Genomic DNA, 14,688 nt, shown 5'->3' with positions numbered 1-14,688 from the left:
CACTTAGCTGATGCATTGAGCTAAGCAACTTGTAAGTTTGCATTTATCCAAGCAAAGGTTGTAACTAGGGCTGTCACACGATAAAAAATTGTAATCGTAATTAATCGACTGCAAAAATAACTAAGCAAAATTTGAAGTTATGCACATTTTTATTGCAAGAAAATATTTACCAATAAAAATATTTATTAAATTATGATAAAATTATTAAATCTAAATTATCTTTAGAAAGCCAGCCAATTCCCATATAGAGTTCTTAACAGTTACAATTTTTTCAGCCAGTTATTTAAAATGACAAGTCTGTTCACATTATCTTTCAAAAGTAAGGATCTTTTTCTGTTCATAACCCTGCCACTGAAAACAGGCGCTCAGGGTCCTACAATGAACCATTTCTAGATGCAACACGTATAACGTCATGTAGACCCACATCGTTAACTATGTTAAAGCATCTACAGTCCATTGCAATCCATTTAACACCAGTGTTTGTAATGTTCTCACGATGTGTACAGTCCCTGGGCTTTCCATCCAAATTCCTCTGAAATAAAGTTGTCTGAGCTCATTTTGCCCTTAACGGGTATCCGTGCGTGCAGATGCCCGACGAGATAAAGACGTGCTTTGACCCAAGATGATATTGATGCATCAATTAATAACTGTAATTTTGTCTAGTGATGATTTCTCACGCTTTTTAAAAACGAAAATTATTATTCGAAACACCCCTATATTACGCAATATGTAGCAGCAGCAGCTCAAGTAATTTGTAACTCGCAACTGCGAACTGCTATACAGTATAAACACAATGTTGCTGTGTTAAAGCAGCACAAATTACCACAGTGACGTATGTTTAAAGTGGCACAAACATAGCCCAATAAAAATCATTTGATTAAAATTTTATTCTCGAATAGGCCTACTTTTTTTATCGCGATTAAAATTTTATCGCGTTAATCGTGTTGAATAACACAAATAACGACAGCCCTAGTTGTAACTAATGCAGTGCAAGCACTGGACGGTAAAAGCCCAATGTTGGGGTGTTAATGAGTGACTTTACAATCAATAGCCCAGTACCTTAACCGCTGAGCTACAACCACCATAACAAATAAAAGTAAATAATTAATAAATAATTAATAATTAAAGAAAAATAAATTTGTCTCAAATACAAGTACGCAACATAAATGTAATAACTCTCCTAAGTGATTAGGTTACAGCAGACAAACATACTTTGCTTTTTGATGCTAAATGATCACAATGATCATCTTATGTGTGTTAAATAAAATAACATAATGTTACAAAAAATAATCACAGAAGAACCTAAGTGCTCATAGATTTATTAATAATCTTAGTAGTAGTTAACACCCTTCTGTGAGGTTAAAGGGGATTCACACTTATTACAGTTGACTTGCACCTTGTGCTTTCTTAACTCACCCTTTACCCTCAGCTGTCCACACTTAGCATGCCTTGCTGTTTATCCTGTACCCACTTATTACCATGTAGTGTTGACATATGTGACACACTCAAGGGTCTAATGAGATAAAATCTACACCTCAGACCTTCAGACATGTGAGACTTGGACAAAGGTAACATAGCACAGTATCAACACAGATCAAAACAACAACAAATACTTAAAACTACAACTTTAGATTTATCTTTATTAAAACATTGGAACAAAAACAATTTAATTCAAATAATCATTAAACAAAAGTTACTTAAAATGGTTTCTTTTAACAGAGTAAAGCTTATATATGGGTAGTTGAACTTCTGCCCTCATGAGCATCTACAGAATGGTGTCACATGTTCAAAAAGACAATTCATAAATGGATATGGTCAGACATGCCAGACAAGCTGTTCTCCTCAATCACTGAGAAGCACCCGGCAAGAATTTCACAGGGTTATCTTTGTCCTCAAGTGCAAATGCAAGGAAACAATGCCATTTCAACACCACAGGGCAAAGTGAAACATTAACACCAGCTGGAGAATGACCTTGGTTGGGTTTTATCACTCAGAGACAGACAGCTGATGCCTCACTAATATGGCTAAAAGCACCTGTGGCAGCAAAGACACACACATTCATTTTACAAAACAAAAACGTGATAAGTTAACATAGAGATGTGAACGATGTGGTCCAGAAAAATTAAGAGAAACAAATTAAACAATGCAATATATTTGTTAAACAGATTTGTCAAAAGATTTGTTTACATTACAGATGTTATAAAATTGTATGTATAAAATACAAATAATTAATCAACTTTATAAATTTTTTTGTTTTTGTTTTTTTGTTTGTTTTTTACATAGCGTCATATGCATGGCACTAAAATCTATCGGAACGAATAAAAAGTGACCCCAACTGTCATGTCAGGGCTTTTACCATACTAAGACAGTAGAATGCATCATGCTGTGCCAACAACCATATTTAGAGAAGCCCTTACATTATAAAAGGGAGAGATGAGTGGCTCATTGTAGCTTTTATCATCTAAAGGTAAGTGCTAGGGGAAAAGTACAATATGGACATATTTATTGAGACAGTATTACATGACATGGTATTATTGAAATACTGTTTTGAAGCATAGGTAGAAGGAGTTATATGTAAGATAATTACGGTAAATTACATTAAATTATTTTCTGCTTATTTCATCCTAGGGCAATATTCATCATCAATTTCTGGAAAGGTGTGACAGCAAATGTAAGTGGCTTAAATGCTGAAGTTGTCATTATAGTTTCACATACACAGCAATTCAAAATATACATACATATAGTTTCATTAATGTTCATCGGACAAGTTTTGAATGGTATTCCAACACAAAATACTAAATGTTTCTAATCTGAACAGAGAGTGAAAGATGGGTGACGCTTTGATGGAGGAGCTTGGAGCTGCAGCTTCTTACCTGAGGAAATCAGATAAGGAGCGTCTGGAAGCCCAGACCCGACTCTTCGACATGAAGAAGGAGTGCTTCGTCCCTGATGTAGAAGAGGAGTATCTGAAAGCATCGATTATGAGTCGGGATGGTGACAAAGTCACATGTGAAACTTCTAAGGGAAAGGTGCGAAAAATTAACCAAATGTATATGACATTACTGACATCTGAATTTAGTGATATAACCAGTATAATGTAAAGCCTTTAAATAGTTAATTTGCTTTTATCTGCAACAACTGCATTTTTTTTCTTTGTAAAAAAATATGTCTATATGTATACCTATGAATAGTATAGAGCTGGGATGTAATGTAAAATGTTTAATACTTATGTATCATACTCTTCTTTCTAGACTGTAACAGTCAAGGAGTGTGATGTTCATCCCCAGAACCCACCAAAGTTTGATAAAATTGAGGACATGGCGATGTTTACCTTCCTGCATGAGCCTGCTGTGCTGTTTAACCTCAAAGAGCGTTATGCAGCCTGGATGATCTATGTGAGTTGATCGTGTGAGCTCCTCTCAAACAAACTACCAATACGTTGTATAAAAACAGTTAACAGCAAACATTTATTTTACTACAGACCTACTCTGGACTCTTCTGTGTAACTGTCAACCCCTACAAGTGGCTGCCAGTGTACAACCAAGAAGTTGTCATTGCTTACAGGGGCAAGAAGAGGAGTGAAGCTCCCCCTCACATCTTCTCTATTTCTGATAATGCCTACCAGTACATGCTGGCAGGTAAATTATAAAGATTTCAAAACAAATAGACCTAAGGTATAGAAAATGCTTACAGTAAAGTGTATTGAATACTTAACAATATCTGGATTGTAAAGAGTTTATACTCTAAAAGCTTTTATTTCTTGAATATTTTGACAAAAATCATATATTCTATACAGCACCTTAAGCATCACAAATTGTGGTTTTACTGATTTAGCAGTTTTGAATCTAAATTTATTTTGAAACTTTGTTTCAGACAGGGAAAACCAGTCTATTCTCATTACGTAAGTTTTGGTTTTGTTAAAAACACAAACACAAATCATTAATACATTTTAAATAATTATTAAAGCCAATTACATTGTTTACTAAAATAATCTTTCTTGATAGTGGAGAATCCGGTGCTGGGAAGACTGTGAACACCAAGAGAGTGATTCAGTACTTCGCCAGCATTGCTGCTGGTGTCACTAAGAAAGATGTCAATGACAAAAAGGTTATAGGATAAAAGCTGTTGCACACCACTAGTGGCCACTGCATAGTGAAATACATTTTAATGACAATAGTTCCTCCATGTTATGTTTTCAGGGTACTCTGGAGGATCAAATCATCCAGTGTAACCCTGCTTTGGAGGCTTTCGGTAATGCCAAGACTATCAGAAATGACAACTCCTCCCGTTTTGTAAGTATCTGTAATTAATAATAATGCAATTTTTTAGTATTTTCTAAACCTATATTTATTAATAATGAAATTTTGATTTTTGATTTAAATATTACTTTCTAACAGGGCAAGTTCATCCGAATCCACTTTGGTGCTACTGGAAAGGTTGCCTCTGCCGATATTGAGACTTGTATGAACCTTCATTTTTTTTACATTTGTTGGTTTGTTTGTCTTTTTTATATTTAAAAAGAAAATTACTAAAGTACTTTTGGTTACTGGCTATATTTGTTCTTCCATGTAATACAGATCTGCTAGAGAAATCACGTGTGACCTTCCAGCTCAAAGCTGAGAGAGACTATCATATCTTCTATCAGATCTTGTCTCAAAAGAAACCTGAGCTGCTAGGTGAGTAAGAAATATCAAAAATAGTTTAAATATGTGTTCAGTATACATAGACAAATGTATGTGGACACTTCTAATACATGGGCTCAGGGGGTTTATCCAAATACACTGCAAACAGGTCTACTAAATCAGTAATAGAACATGAATTCCATCCTTTCAACTTTGTAGTAACAGTTTGAGGACAGCCCTTTCCTATTGACATGACTCTGCCCCTGTGCACACAATAAATCCATAAAGCCATGGTTGGATAAGTCTGTTGTTGAGAAATTCCCTCCAGTGCCCTCAGTGAAGAACTTTGGGGTGTGAACTTGATTATCGACTGCAGGACAATGATTTTTGTCAAACGTCAGTGTTTTACCTAACAAATAATATTTAGAATAGTAAGGTAAATTTCACAGACACACTGTAAAATTTATGGAAAGCCTTCCTATCGAAATGGAGGATGTTGTAGATGCAATTATAGAAGCTATTAGCATTTAACCCTATTAATGGTTTTAAAGTGGTATGGTCAACAAACTTGTTAAAAGTTGTTCACATCCTTTTGTCATTTGACATATGTTTATATGACTCTGTACGCAAAATATATTGATAAACATTATAGTAAAATATATTTCATTTCTTACAGAAATGCTGCTTATTACTGCAAACCCATATGACTACGCCTACATCTCCCAAGGAGAGACACAAGTGGCCTCTATTATTGATGCAGATGAGCTAATGGCTACTGATGTGTGTAACAAAAAAAATTATATGTTCTAAAATGTTTATTTATTTAAGAGGATTAAGTGATAAAGTGCCTGAAGAGTCAATTTTGTTGTCACACATAGCTACATGTCTTTATATATTTCAGTAAGTTACTGTTTTTTTGTCACATTAGGAAGCATTTGATGTGCTGGGCTTCACCCAAGAGGAGAAGAACAGCATCTACAAACTGACTGGTGCCATCATGCATTATGGCAACATGAAGTTTAAGCAAAAGCAGAGAGAGGAGCAGGCAGAAGCTGATGGCACTGAAGGTCTGTGCAAACTAATTAAAAATTTCGTTATGGAGAGATCATCACTATATAGCAAAAAAGACTGTGTAATTGTAGATTATTAATTCATAATTATGTTTTCTTCAAACCATTAATGGAAAAAACAAACCAAACTGAACTGATTATGTCATAGTGTCTGTATCATGAAGGGAATAATCCTATATAATTCCCAAGAATTAATGTGGCATCATAAACTAGGATTTGGAAGGCAGACTAGGGAATATAAATAAGTTCTTCTGCTTCTTTATAGTTTTTAGAAGAACATAAAGTTTTTATATGTGTGTGTATTTCCATATCCATCCAGATGCTGACAAATCAGCTTATCTAATGGGCCTGAACTCTGCTGATTTAATCAAGGCTTTGTGTCACCCAAGAGTCAAAGTAGGAAATGAATGGGTGACCAAGGGACAAAATGTCCAGCAGGTAAAAAAATACATTATGTTAAACATGCACAATAACATACAGAAATGAATGGTAGTCTGATTAAAATAATTATTTTTTACATTTTGATCTAACAGGTGTACTATTCAGTTGGTGCTCTGTCTAAGTCAGTGTATGAGAAAATGTTCCTTTGGATGGTTGTCAGAATTAACCAATCCCTGGAAACCAAGCAACCTCGCCAGTACTTCATTGGTGTGCTGGACATTGCTGGCTTTGAGATCTTTGATGTATGTTTTTTTATACAAACAATTTGCTCTTTTAACATCAGGTGTAATTTTATTAGGACTGAGGTGTAATTAATTATTGTGTGTTTTCATAAACAGTTCAACACTTTTGAACAGCTGTGCATCAACTTCACTAATGAGAAGTTGCAGCAGTTCTTCAACCATCACATGTTTGTGCTGGAACAAGAAGAGTACAAGAAAGAGGGCATTGAGTGGGAGTTTATTGACTTTGGCATGGACTTGCAGGCTTGTATTGATCTGATTGAGAAGGTGATGCTGAATGTGAATTATAAGTCACAATGCCTAAGTTAACATCTGCATTTTACAGTTTGGTTAAACTAACTCAAGATATTTTGTATTTCTCTGTAGCCCATGGGTATCATGTCCATCCTTGAAGAGGAGTGCATGTTCCCCAAGGCCAGTGATGCTACATTCAAAGCTAAGCTTTATGACAACCATTTGGGAAAATCTTCCAACTTTCAGAAGCCCAGGATTGTGAAGGGTAAACCAGAGGCTCACTTTTCTCTGGTTCATTATGCTGGCACTGTCGACTACAACATTAACAACTGGCTGGTAAAGAACAAGGATCCCCTCAATGAGACTGCTGTGGGGCTGTACCAGAAGTCCACCATGAAACTACTGTCAAACCTGTTTGTAAATTATGCTGGTGCTGACTCAGGTAAAAACAATTAACAGACGGTGGAACACCTTAAATAATTCTACAAACAAAGTTGCCTTTCCATAAGTTAAAGGTGCTTAATTAGCATACAATTTGTGCTTATAGCTGAGTCAGGAGGAGGTGGAAAAGCAAAGGAAAAGAAGAAAAAGGGTTCTTCTTTCCAGACTGTGTCTGCCCTCCACAGGGTAAGAAAACCAGGATTAGATTTGCAGAATTGCAGAATATTTAGAATGCAGAATATGGCAGACTATCAATCAGCTTAAACACTATACAATAAGCTCTGTATATCCTATCTATAGGAGAATTTGAACAAGCTGATGACCAACCTTAGGTCGACTCATCCTCACTTTGTGCGCTGCCTTATCCCCAATGAGACTAAGACTCCTGGGGCCATGGATAATCCTCTTGTGATGCACCAGCTGCGCTGTAACGGTGTGCTGGAAGGCATCAGAATCTGCAGAAAGGGTTTTCCCAACAGGATCCTGTATGGTGACTTTAAACAGAGGTACGTTAACATTACTTTTTTGGTAGATACTTACATTATACATATGAGAAGAGTTTTAATCAGGTAATAGCTTGAAACTACTATTTTTAAAGACTAAATACAACCTATAACTTTTATATTGTATATTTATCACATCCAAAAATAAAACCGAGGCAACTGGAAGCCAGAAATATTTTATTCCCATAATCGCAAAAGTGGCAGTACCAGATTATTTTCATAAACTGGCATTTTCAGTTCAGAAAAAAATTTATTAAAATGATTGAAAAGATTTACTAAAAATATTAAAAAATAAATAAATCAGTGAATACAGTTTTAAAGTATTGAAGAAATTAGTAATAATTTGATTTTTTCAGATACCGTATTTTAAACCCTGCTGCCATCCCTGAGGGGCAGTTTATTGACAGCAGAAAGGGAGCCGAAAAGTTGCTGGGTTCCTTGGACATTGACCACAACCAATACAAATTTGGTCACACTAAGGTATTACTTACTAAAAAAAGTTTCACATGGTAAAGCAAAAACTATTTGGTTTGAGTTATATTTAATGACTGCCTATTGTTTTAAATCATAAAGGTATTCTTCAAGGCTGGACTTCTGGGTACTCTTGAGGAGATGCGAGATGATCGTCTTGCTTTGATTCTCACTGGTATTCAGGCCCGAGCTCGTGGTCTTCTCTCAAGAATTGAGTTCCAGAAGATTGTTGATCGACGGTAAAATAACATTTTGTCAATTCATTAAATCGATTGCTTAACACTAAGTATTTCACAAGCTGAGCATTCATTGTGTCATCTTGTAGAGATGCCTTGCTAGTGATCCAGTGGAATGTCCGTGCCTTTATGGGTGTCAAGAATTGGCCCTGGATGAAACTCTACTTCAAGATCAAACCTCTGTTAAGATCAGCTGAGGCAGAGAAAGAGATGGCCAACATGAAGGAAGAATTCCTGAAGCTAAAAGAAGCCTATGCTAAATCTGAAGCCCGAAGAAAGGAGCTTGAAGAAAAAATGGTCACTCTTCTCCAAGAGAAAAATGACCTTCAACTCCAAGTCCAGGCTGTAAGTTTATAAATATTGTTGTTATATTTTACAAGATTTTAACAGCCCAGACATCTAAAAATTCACATTATGTTATGATGTATACTTAAACAGGAGCAAGACAATCTATGTGATGCTGAGGAGCGATGTGAAGGTCTGATTAAGAATAAGATCCAACTTGAAGCTAAATGCAAAGAGTTGACTGAGAGACTGGAGGATGAAGAGGAAATGAATGGTGAGTTGGTTGCTAAAAAGAGAAAGCTGGAGGATGAATGCTCTGAGCTTAAGAAAGACATTGATGATCTGGAGCTTACTCTAGCCAAAGTGGAGAAAGAGAAGCATGCCACTGAAAATAAGGTAAGCTTATACTTTAATTACCTCCACATTGTACAGAATTGATTAACTGGGTGGTTAAGTCATTATTTTCTCTCTTCTAAGGTTAAAAATCTGACTGAGGAGATGGCAGCTCTGGATGAAATCATTGCTAAGCTAACCAAGGAGAAGAAAGCTCTCCAGGAGGCTCACCAGCAAACACTGGATGATCTGCAGAGTGAAGAGGACAAATGCAACACACTGACCAAAGCCAAAGCTAAGCTGGAGCAGCAAGTTGATGATGTAAGTAATGTTGCAATATTAAATAAACAAGATGAAATTATGTTTATTTACAGCATTTAATTAAAAAATGAATTGTTATGTCTCTGCAAGCTTGAGGGATCCCTGGAACAGGAAAAGAAGCTCCGAATGGATCTTGAGAGGGCTAAGAGAAAGCTTGAAGGTGACTTAAAGTTGACCCAGGAGAATATTATGGACCTGGAAAATGACAGGCAACAGCTCGAGGAAAGGCTCAAAAAGTATGTTGTTTACATTAGATTGTATTTAATAAGGCAACAGTAAGACTATGTTTAAACTAATGCTAATGTATGATTATAAAAACAGGAAAGATTTTGAGATTAGCCAACTCAGTAGCAAGATTGAGGATGAGCAAGCAATGGCAGCCCAACTTCAAAAGAAACTGAAAGAGTTGCAGGTAAATAATTATACTTAATGTTAAACATTAAGTTAATATAGTTGTAGTTATGGTTATAGTTGATTTATTCAATTGAGCTTGACATAGTTACTAACTACCTGCTGCTCTAGGCTCGTATTGAAGAACTTGAGGAAGAGTTGGAGGCTGAGAGAGCTGCCCGTGCCAAAGTTGAAAAACAACGGGCAGACTTAGCCAGAGAGCTTGAAGAGATCAGTGAGAGGCTTGAGGAGGCTGGTGGTGCAACCACTGTCCAGATTGAGATGAACAAGAAGAGAGAGGCTGAGTTCCAGAAACTGCGCAGAGACCTTGAAGAGGCCACTCTGCAACATGAGGCCACTGCTGCAACTCTGAGAAAGAAACACGCTGACAGTGTGGCTGACCTGGGAGAGCAGATCGACAACCTTCAGAGGGTAAAGCAGAAGCTTGAGAAGGAAAAGAGTGAACTGAGACTGGAGCTGGATGATGTGGTCTCCAACATGGAACAGATCGTTAAGGCCAAGGTTAGCATTTTACTTTTTATTTATTGTTTATAGATCTTATTTTGTGCATTTAATGTTTCCTCACTAATGATTATCCTTGTCCAGGCAAACTTGGAAAAAATGTGCAGGACTCTTGAGGACCAGATGAGTGAGTATAGGACAAAGTTTGAGGAAGCACAGCGTAGCCTCAATGACTTTGGCATGCAAAAAGCTAAACTGCAAACCGAGAATGGTAAGAGCTAAAATATGGAGTGTGTGTGTGCAAAGTATAAATGAAAACCTAAAGTTAATTAATACAAATATATAATTAAGGTGAACTTACAAGACAGCTGGAAGAAAAAGATTCCCTGGTCTCTCAGCTAACCAGAGGCAAGCAGTCCTATACCCAACAAATCGATGACCTCAAGAGACAGCTTGAAGAAGAAATAAAGGTATTCTTGCAATTTGCATAATATACTTTTAAAAATAGAGTACAGCTCTAACATGCTGCATTAATAATTTTGTTCAGGCTAAGAATGCCCTGGCACATGCAGTGCAGTCTGCTCGTCATGATTCTGACCTGCTAAGAGAGCAGTATGAGGAGGAGCAGGAGGCCAAGGGTGAACTGCAGCGCAGTCTGTCCAAGGCAAATTCTGAGGTGGCTCAGTGGAGAACCAAGTATGAAACTGATGCCATCCAGAGAACAGAAGAGCTGGAGGATGCAAAGTAAGACAAAATACCCAAAAAATAATCCATTCTAAAGTAGTAGTTTATATTTGAAAAGAAATAAAAATATGAAAAAAATCTCTTTACTCTCTAAGTTCTAACACAATCAATGTATCTCCCTACAGAAAGAAGCTTGCTCAACGCCTACAAGAAGCAGAAGAAGCTGTGGAAGCTGTAAATGCCAAGTGCTCCTCCCTGGAGAAGACAAAACACAGACTGCAAAATGAGATTGAAGATCTCATGGTTGATGTGGAAAGATCCAATGCTGCTGCTGCTGCTCTGGACAAAAAGCAAAGAAACTTTGACAAGGTGACCATAAACTAACCTTTTAACCTAAAACTGGAGATATCCATCTAAGATTATTATTTGGTTATTTTTATAATGTAATACTTACTACTTACTTAATACTTACTACTTACTTTACTAAATTTCGTTGTACGCAAGTATAATGACAACAAAGGTTCTTCTTCTTCTTACATGATATGTAATTCTCACAATGATGATGACAATGCAAATCTCACTTTACAACATGGGTGTCCAAACTATGGCCCACAAATGGCCTAAAAAAAAATTGGCCTCAAAAACAACGGTGAGGAATTACAGAAATACAATTAAAGTTGGCCCGCCATTAAGCCGGTTAAAAAAGAAATTCCTAGTTTGAACACTGGGTGGCGCTATCACATACACCAGTTTAAAACGCACCCCATTTCTATTCCATATAACTCAAAACATTAACTTGGTCCAGACCTTCCCACAAATAATGACAAATACAAACTACCAGTGATTGTTGATTACAAAAATCTGATAGATATGCTTTTGTCATGTGGTCAACCTTTTCATAAAAATTAAACAAAATTGATTAATTAATTTATTTAACATGGCTAGGTTAACAATGCTTTTGATGTTTTTCATGTTTAATACAGGTTCTTGCTGAGTGGAAGCAAAAATATGAGGAGTCCCAGTCTGAGCTAGAGAGCTCCCAAAAGGAGGCCAGATCTCTGAGCACTGAACTTTTTAAACTCAAGAACTCTTATGAGGAGTCCCTTGATCATTTGGAGACTATAAAAAGGGAGAACAAGAACCTCCAAGGTAGCTATATTTGTCTGTGACACTAAACTTCATTAGTCTCCTAACCAGAATGCATAATGACTGATTTAACTTGTTTGTAAAACAGAGGAAATCTCTGACCTCACTGAGCAAATTGGTGAGGGTGGAAAGAGCATTCATGAACTGGAAAAAATCCGAAAACAGCTGGAGCAGGAAAAGGCCGAGATCCAATCTGCTCTGGAAGAAGCTGAGGTACAAAGAATATTTAGAAATACTCATTTTCATTGCGTAGACCTTAAAATTTAACAGTAATATTTTAACTGGCTTAATTGTTATCTTTTAGGCCTCTCTTGAGCATGAAGAAGGAAAAATTTTGCGAGCACAGCTGGAATTCAACCAGGTGAAGGCTGACATTGAGCGTAAGCTGGCTGAAAAAGATGAGGAGATGGAGCAGGCCAAGAGGAATCAGCAAAGAGTGGTGGACACCCTGCAAAGTTCTCTAGAGGCTGAGACTCGCAGCAGAAATGAAGCTCTCAGGATTAAGAAGAAAATGGAGGGAGATCTAAACGAGATGGAGATTCAGCTCAGCCAAGCTAACAGGCAGGCTTCAGAAGCTCAGAAACAACTCAAAAGTCTCCATGGACATATGAAGGTATGTCATAAAGAAACTCATGTGTAAAAGAATAAATGCCGCAGTTACTGCTGGTCATATGAAGAACTGTACAATGCCCTGTTTTTACATTTTGTGCAGGATATGCAACTGCAGCTGGATGATGCTCTTCGTGGCAATGATGATCTCAAAGAGAACATCGCTATTGTGGAGAGACGTAACAATCTGTTGCAGGCTGAACTGGATGAGCTGAGATCCCTGGTAGAGCAGACTGAGAGAGGCCGGAAACTGGCTGAGCAAGAACTGCTGGATGTCAGTGAAAGGGTTCAGCTACTGCACTCTCAGGTAGTATAGATGATCCTTGCTTAAATACATTAAGGACAACCACATTTATGTGAATACAGTACAATATAAACAATATACCACCTATAAAATTATTTATTACTATAGAACACCAGCCTGCTAAATCAGAAGAAAAAGCTAGAGGGAGACACTGCTCAGCTTCAGACTGAGGTGGAAGAAGCTGTCCAAGAGTGCAGGAATGCTGAGGAAAAAGCCAAGAAAGCCATCACTGATGCTGCCATGATGGCAGAGGAGCTGAAGAAGGAACAGGACACCAGTGCTCACTTGGAACGTATGAAGAAGAACATGGAGCAGACCATCAAGGACCTGCAGCACCGTCTGGATGAAGCTGAGCAAATCGCCATGAAGGGTGGCAAAAAGCAGGTCCAAAAACTAGAAGCCAGGGTAGGTAACAAAAATAATTAACAAGAGTTTACATGATTTTACAGTAATTATTCAAATACCACAGTAAGTGGACTTAGCATTGATGTTTTTATAGGTAAGAGAGCTTGAAAGTGAGGTGGAGTTGGAACAAAGGAAAGCCAGTGATTCTGTAAAGGGAATTCGTAAATATGAGAGACGAATTAAGGAGCTCACCTACCAGGTAAGTCCCTTCTATAAAAAAATTGACTATTATGTCACTATTATAAAGAAATCTTTATTAGGCTTTATCTAAACTTGCAAGTTATCTCTGCTGCAACCACTACTTTCTGAAAATGGACACTTCAACAGTCAATACACAAGACGTAATCAACAAATTACAAAGACACTAGGCTTTCAAAGTAACTGGCGAGACTGCAATGAGTAGTAATGAATGGATTTAGAGAGTCAGGAAGTAAGTAAGCATCAGGTCCATGTGAAAGTAACTATGCTAAACAGTACTCACAAAATTAAGAAAGGAACAGGAGGAACACTGCCCTGTGCTGGTATCACAATAATTTTCTATTTTACAGACTGAGGAGGACCGCAAGAATCTGGCTCGTCTTCAGGACTTAGTAGATAAACTGCAACTGAAAGTTAAGTCATACAAGAGATCTTCAGAGGAAGCTGTAAGTCCCGTTTTAAATATTGCAATACATTTTATTTTGTTGCTTGATAAAACAAATATGTAATATTTCCTCTATTTACCCTAATTAAAAATGTATGCTATTTTACAGGAGGAGCAGGCTAATGCCCACCTTGGCAAGTTCCGTAAGCTGCAGCATGAGCTGGATGAAGCGGAGGAAAGAGCTGATATTGCAGAGTCTCAGGTCAACAAACTGAGAGCTAAGAGCCGTGACACTGGTTCTAAGGTGAGTGGCTTGAATGTTATGTATTTTAAAGAATTTTACAACTGCTTTAATCAGTTTTCCCTTCTGGAAGAATATACTATATGGTTTGTATTAGCAGTTTACCAGGACTAGAAATGAATTAATATACTTTTTAACTTGATTTCAATAAATCATAAAAACATCTACAAAAACTTACCTGTAAATTTTCTCTTTTGCAGAAAGGGCATGATGAAGAGTAAAGCTCTCGTGAATCACTTCTAAAAGTTTGTGGTTTGTGATTTAGCTTGAATTATTTGCCTGTAACAATAAAATAAAGTGAATGTGCAAATTACTTTCTGCTGTGCTGACTGTGTATGATAGTAGTTCAACACCCCACATTATCAAACTCATGATCATTTTAGTAGCCTAAGATCTCCACAATAATAATAGTATTGATACAGCTATACAAAGAAGCTATACAAACAATGGTAACAATGTTCAGTAACATTTTCCTGATTTGCAAAGTTCTGTGTTATTGTCACTGTAATCTCGTGAAATTGTATTATGAGGTGTAAACAAGATTTTAAAAAGTCAAGGAATAAATAGTAATCTGAGACCTAATGGTATTTATTGTAATGTTAATC

General features: G+C 36.8%; 1 protein-coding gene across 1 annotated transcript; it reads left to right on the top strand.

Moving 5' to 3' along the window:
- The first annotated feature begins 2,628 nt into the window (after window positions 1-2,628).
- On the top strand, window positions 2,629-14,396 carry LOC134309848 (myosin-7). The gene is made up of 38 exons (XM_062991227.1): window positions 2,629-2,671; window positions 2,819-3,029; window positions 3,252-3,395; window positions 3,482-3,638; window positions 3,874-3,901; window positions 4,005-4,107; window positions 4,200-4,292; window positions 4,398-4,461; window positions 4,578-4,676; window positions 5,299-5,402; window positions 5,551-5,689; window positions 6,012-6,130; window positions 6,226-6,375; window positions 6,472-6,642; window positions 6,742-7,051; window positions 7,157-7,236; window positions 7,351-7,556; window positions 7,910-8,033; window positions 8,127-8,263; window positions 8,350-8,605; window positions 8,699-8,941; window positions 9,023-9,199; window positions 9,290-9,435; window positions 9,521-9,611; window positions 9,722-10,111; window positions 10,196-10,322; window positions 10,403-10,521; window positions 10,599-10,795; window positions 10,921-11,104; window positions 11,719-11,884; window positions 11,970-12,094; window positions 12,186-12,494; window positions 12,594-12,797; window positions 12,903-13,199; window positions 13,294-13,398; window positions 13,748-13,843; window positions 13,952-14,086; window positions 14,284-14,396. The coding sequence occupies exons 2-38, from the start codon at window positions 2,829-2,831 to the stop codon at window positions 14,302-14,304; spliced, it is 5,817 nt and encodes a 1,938-aa protein (XP_062847297.1). The 5' UTR covers window positions 2,629-2,671; window positions 2,819-2,828; the 3' UTR covers window positions 14,305-14,396.
- Window positions 14,397-14,688: the final 292 nt, after the last annotated feature.

This window comes from Trichomycterus rosablanca, chromosome 3 (genome assembly GCF_030014385.1).
Source record: "Trichomycterus rosablanca isolate fTriRos1 chromosome 3, fTriRos1.hap1, whole genome shotgun sequence".
In the NCBI taxonomy this organism is placed as follows: domain Eukaryota; kingdom Metazoa; phylum Chordata; class Actinopteri; order Siluriformes; family Trichomycteridae; genus Trichomycterus; species Trichomycterus rosablanca.
Note: the sequence above shows the minus strand (reverse complement) of the source record. Positions and strands in the feature narration are given on the sequence as shown.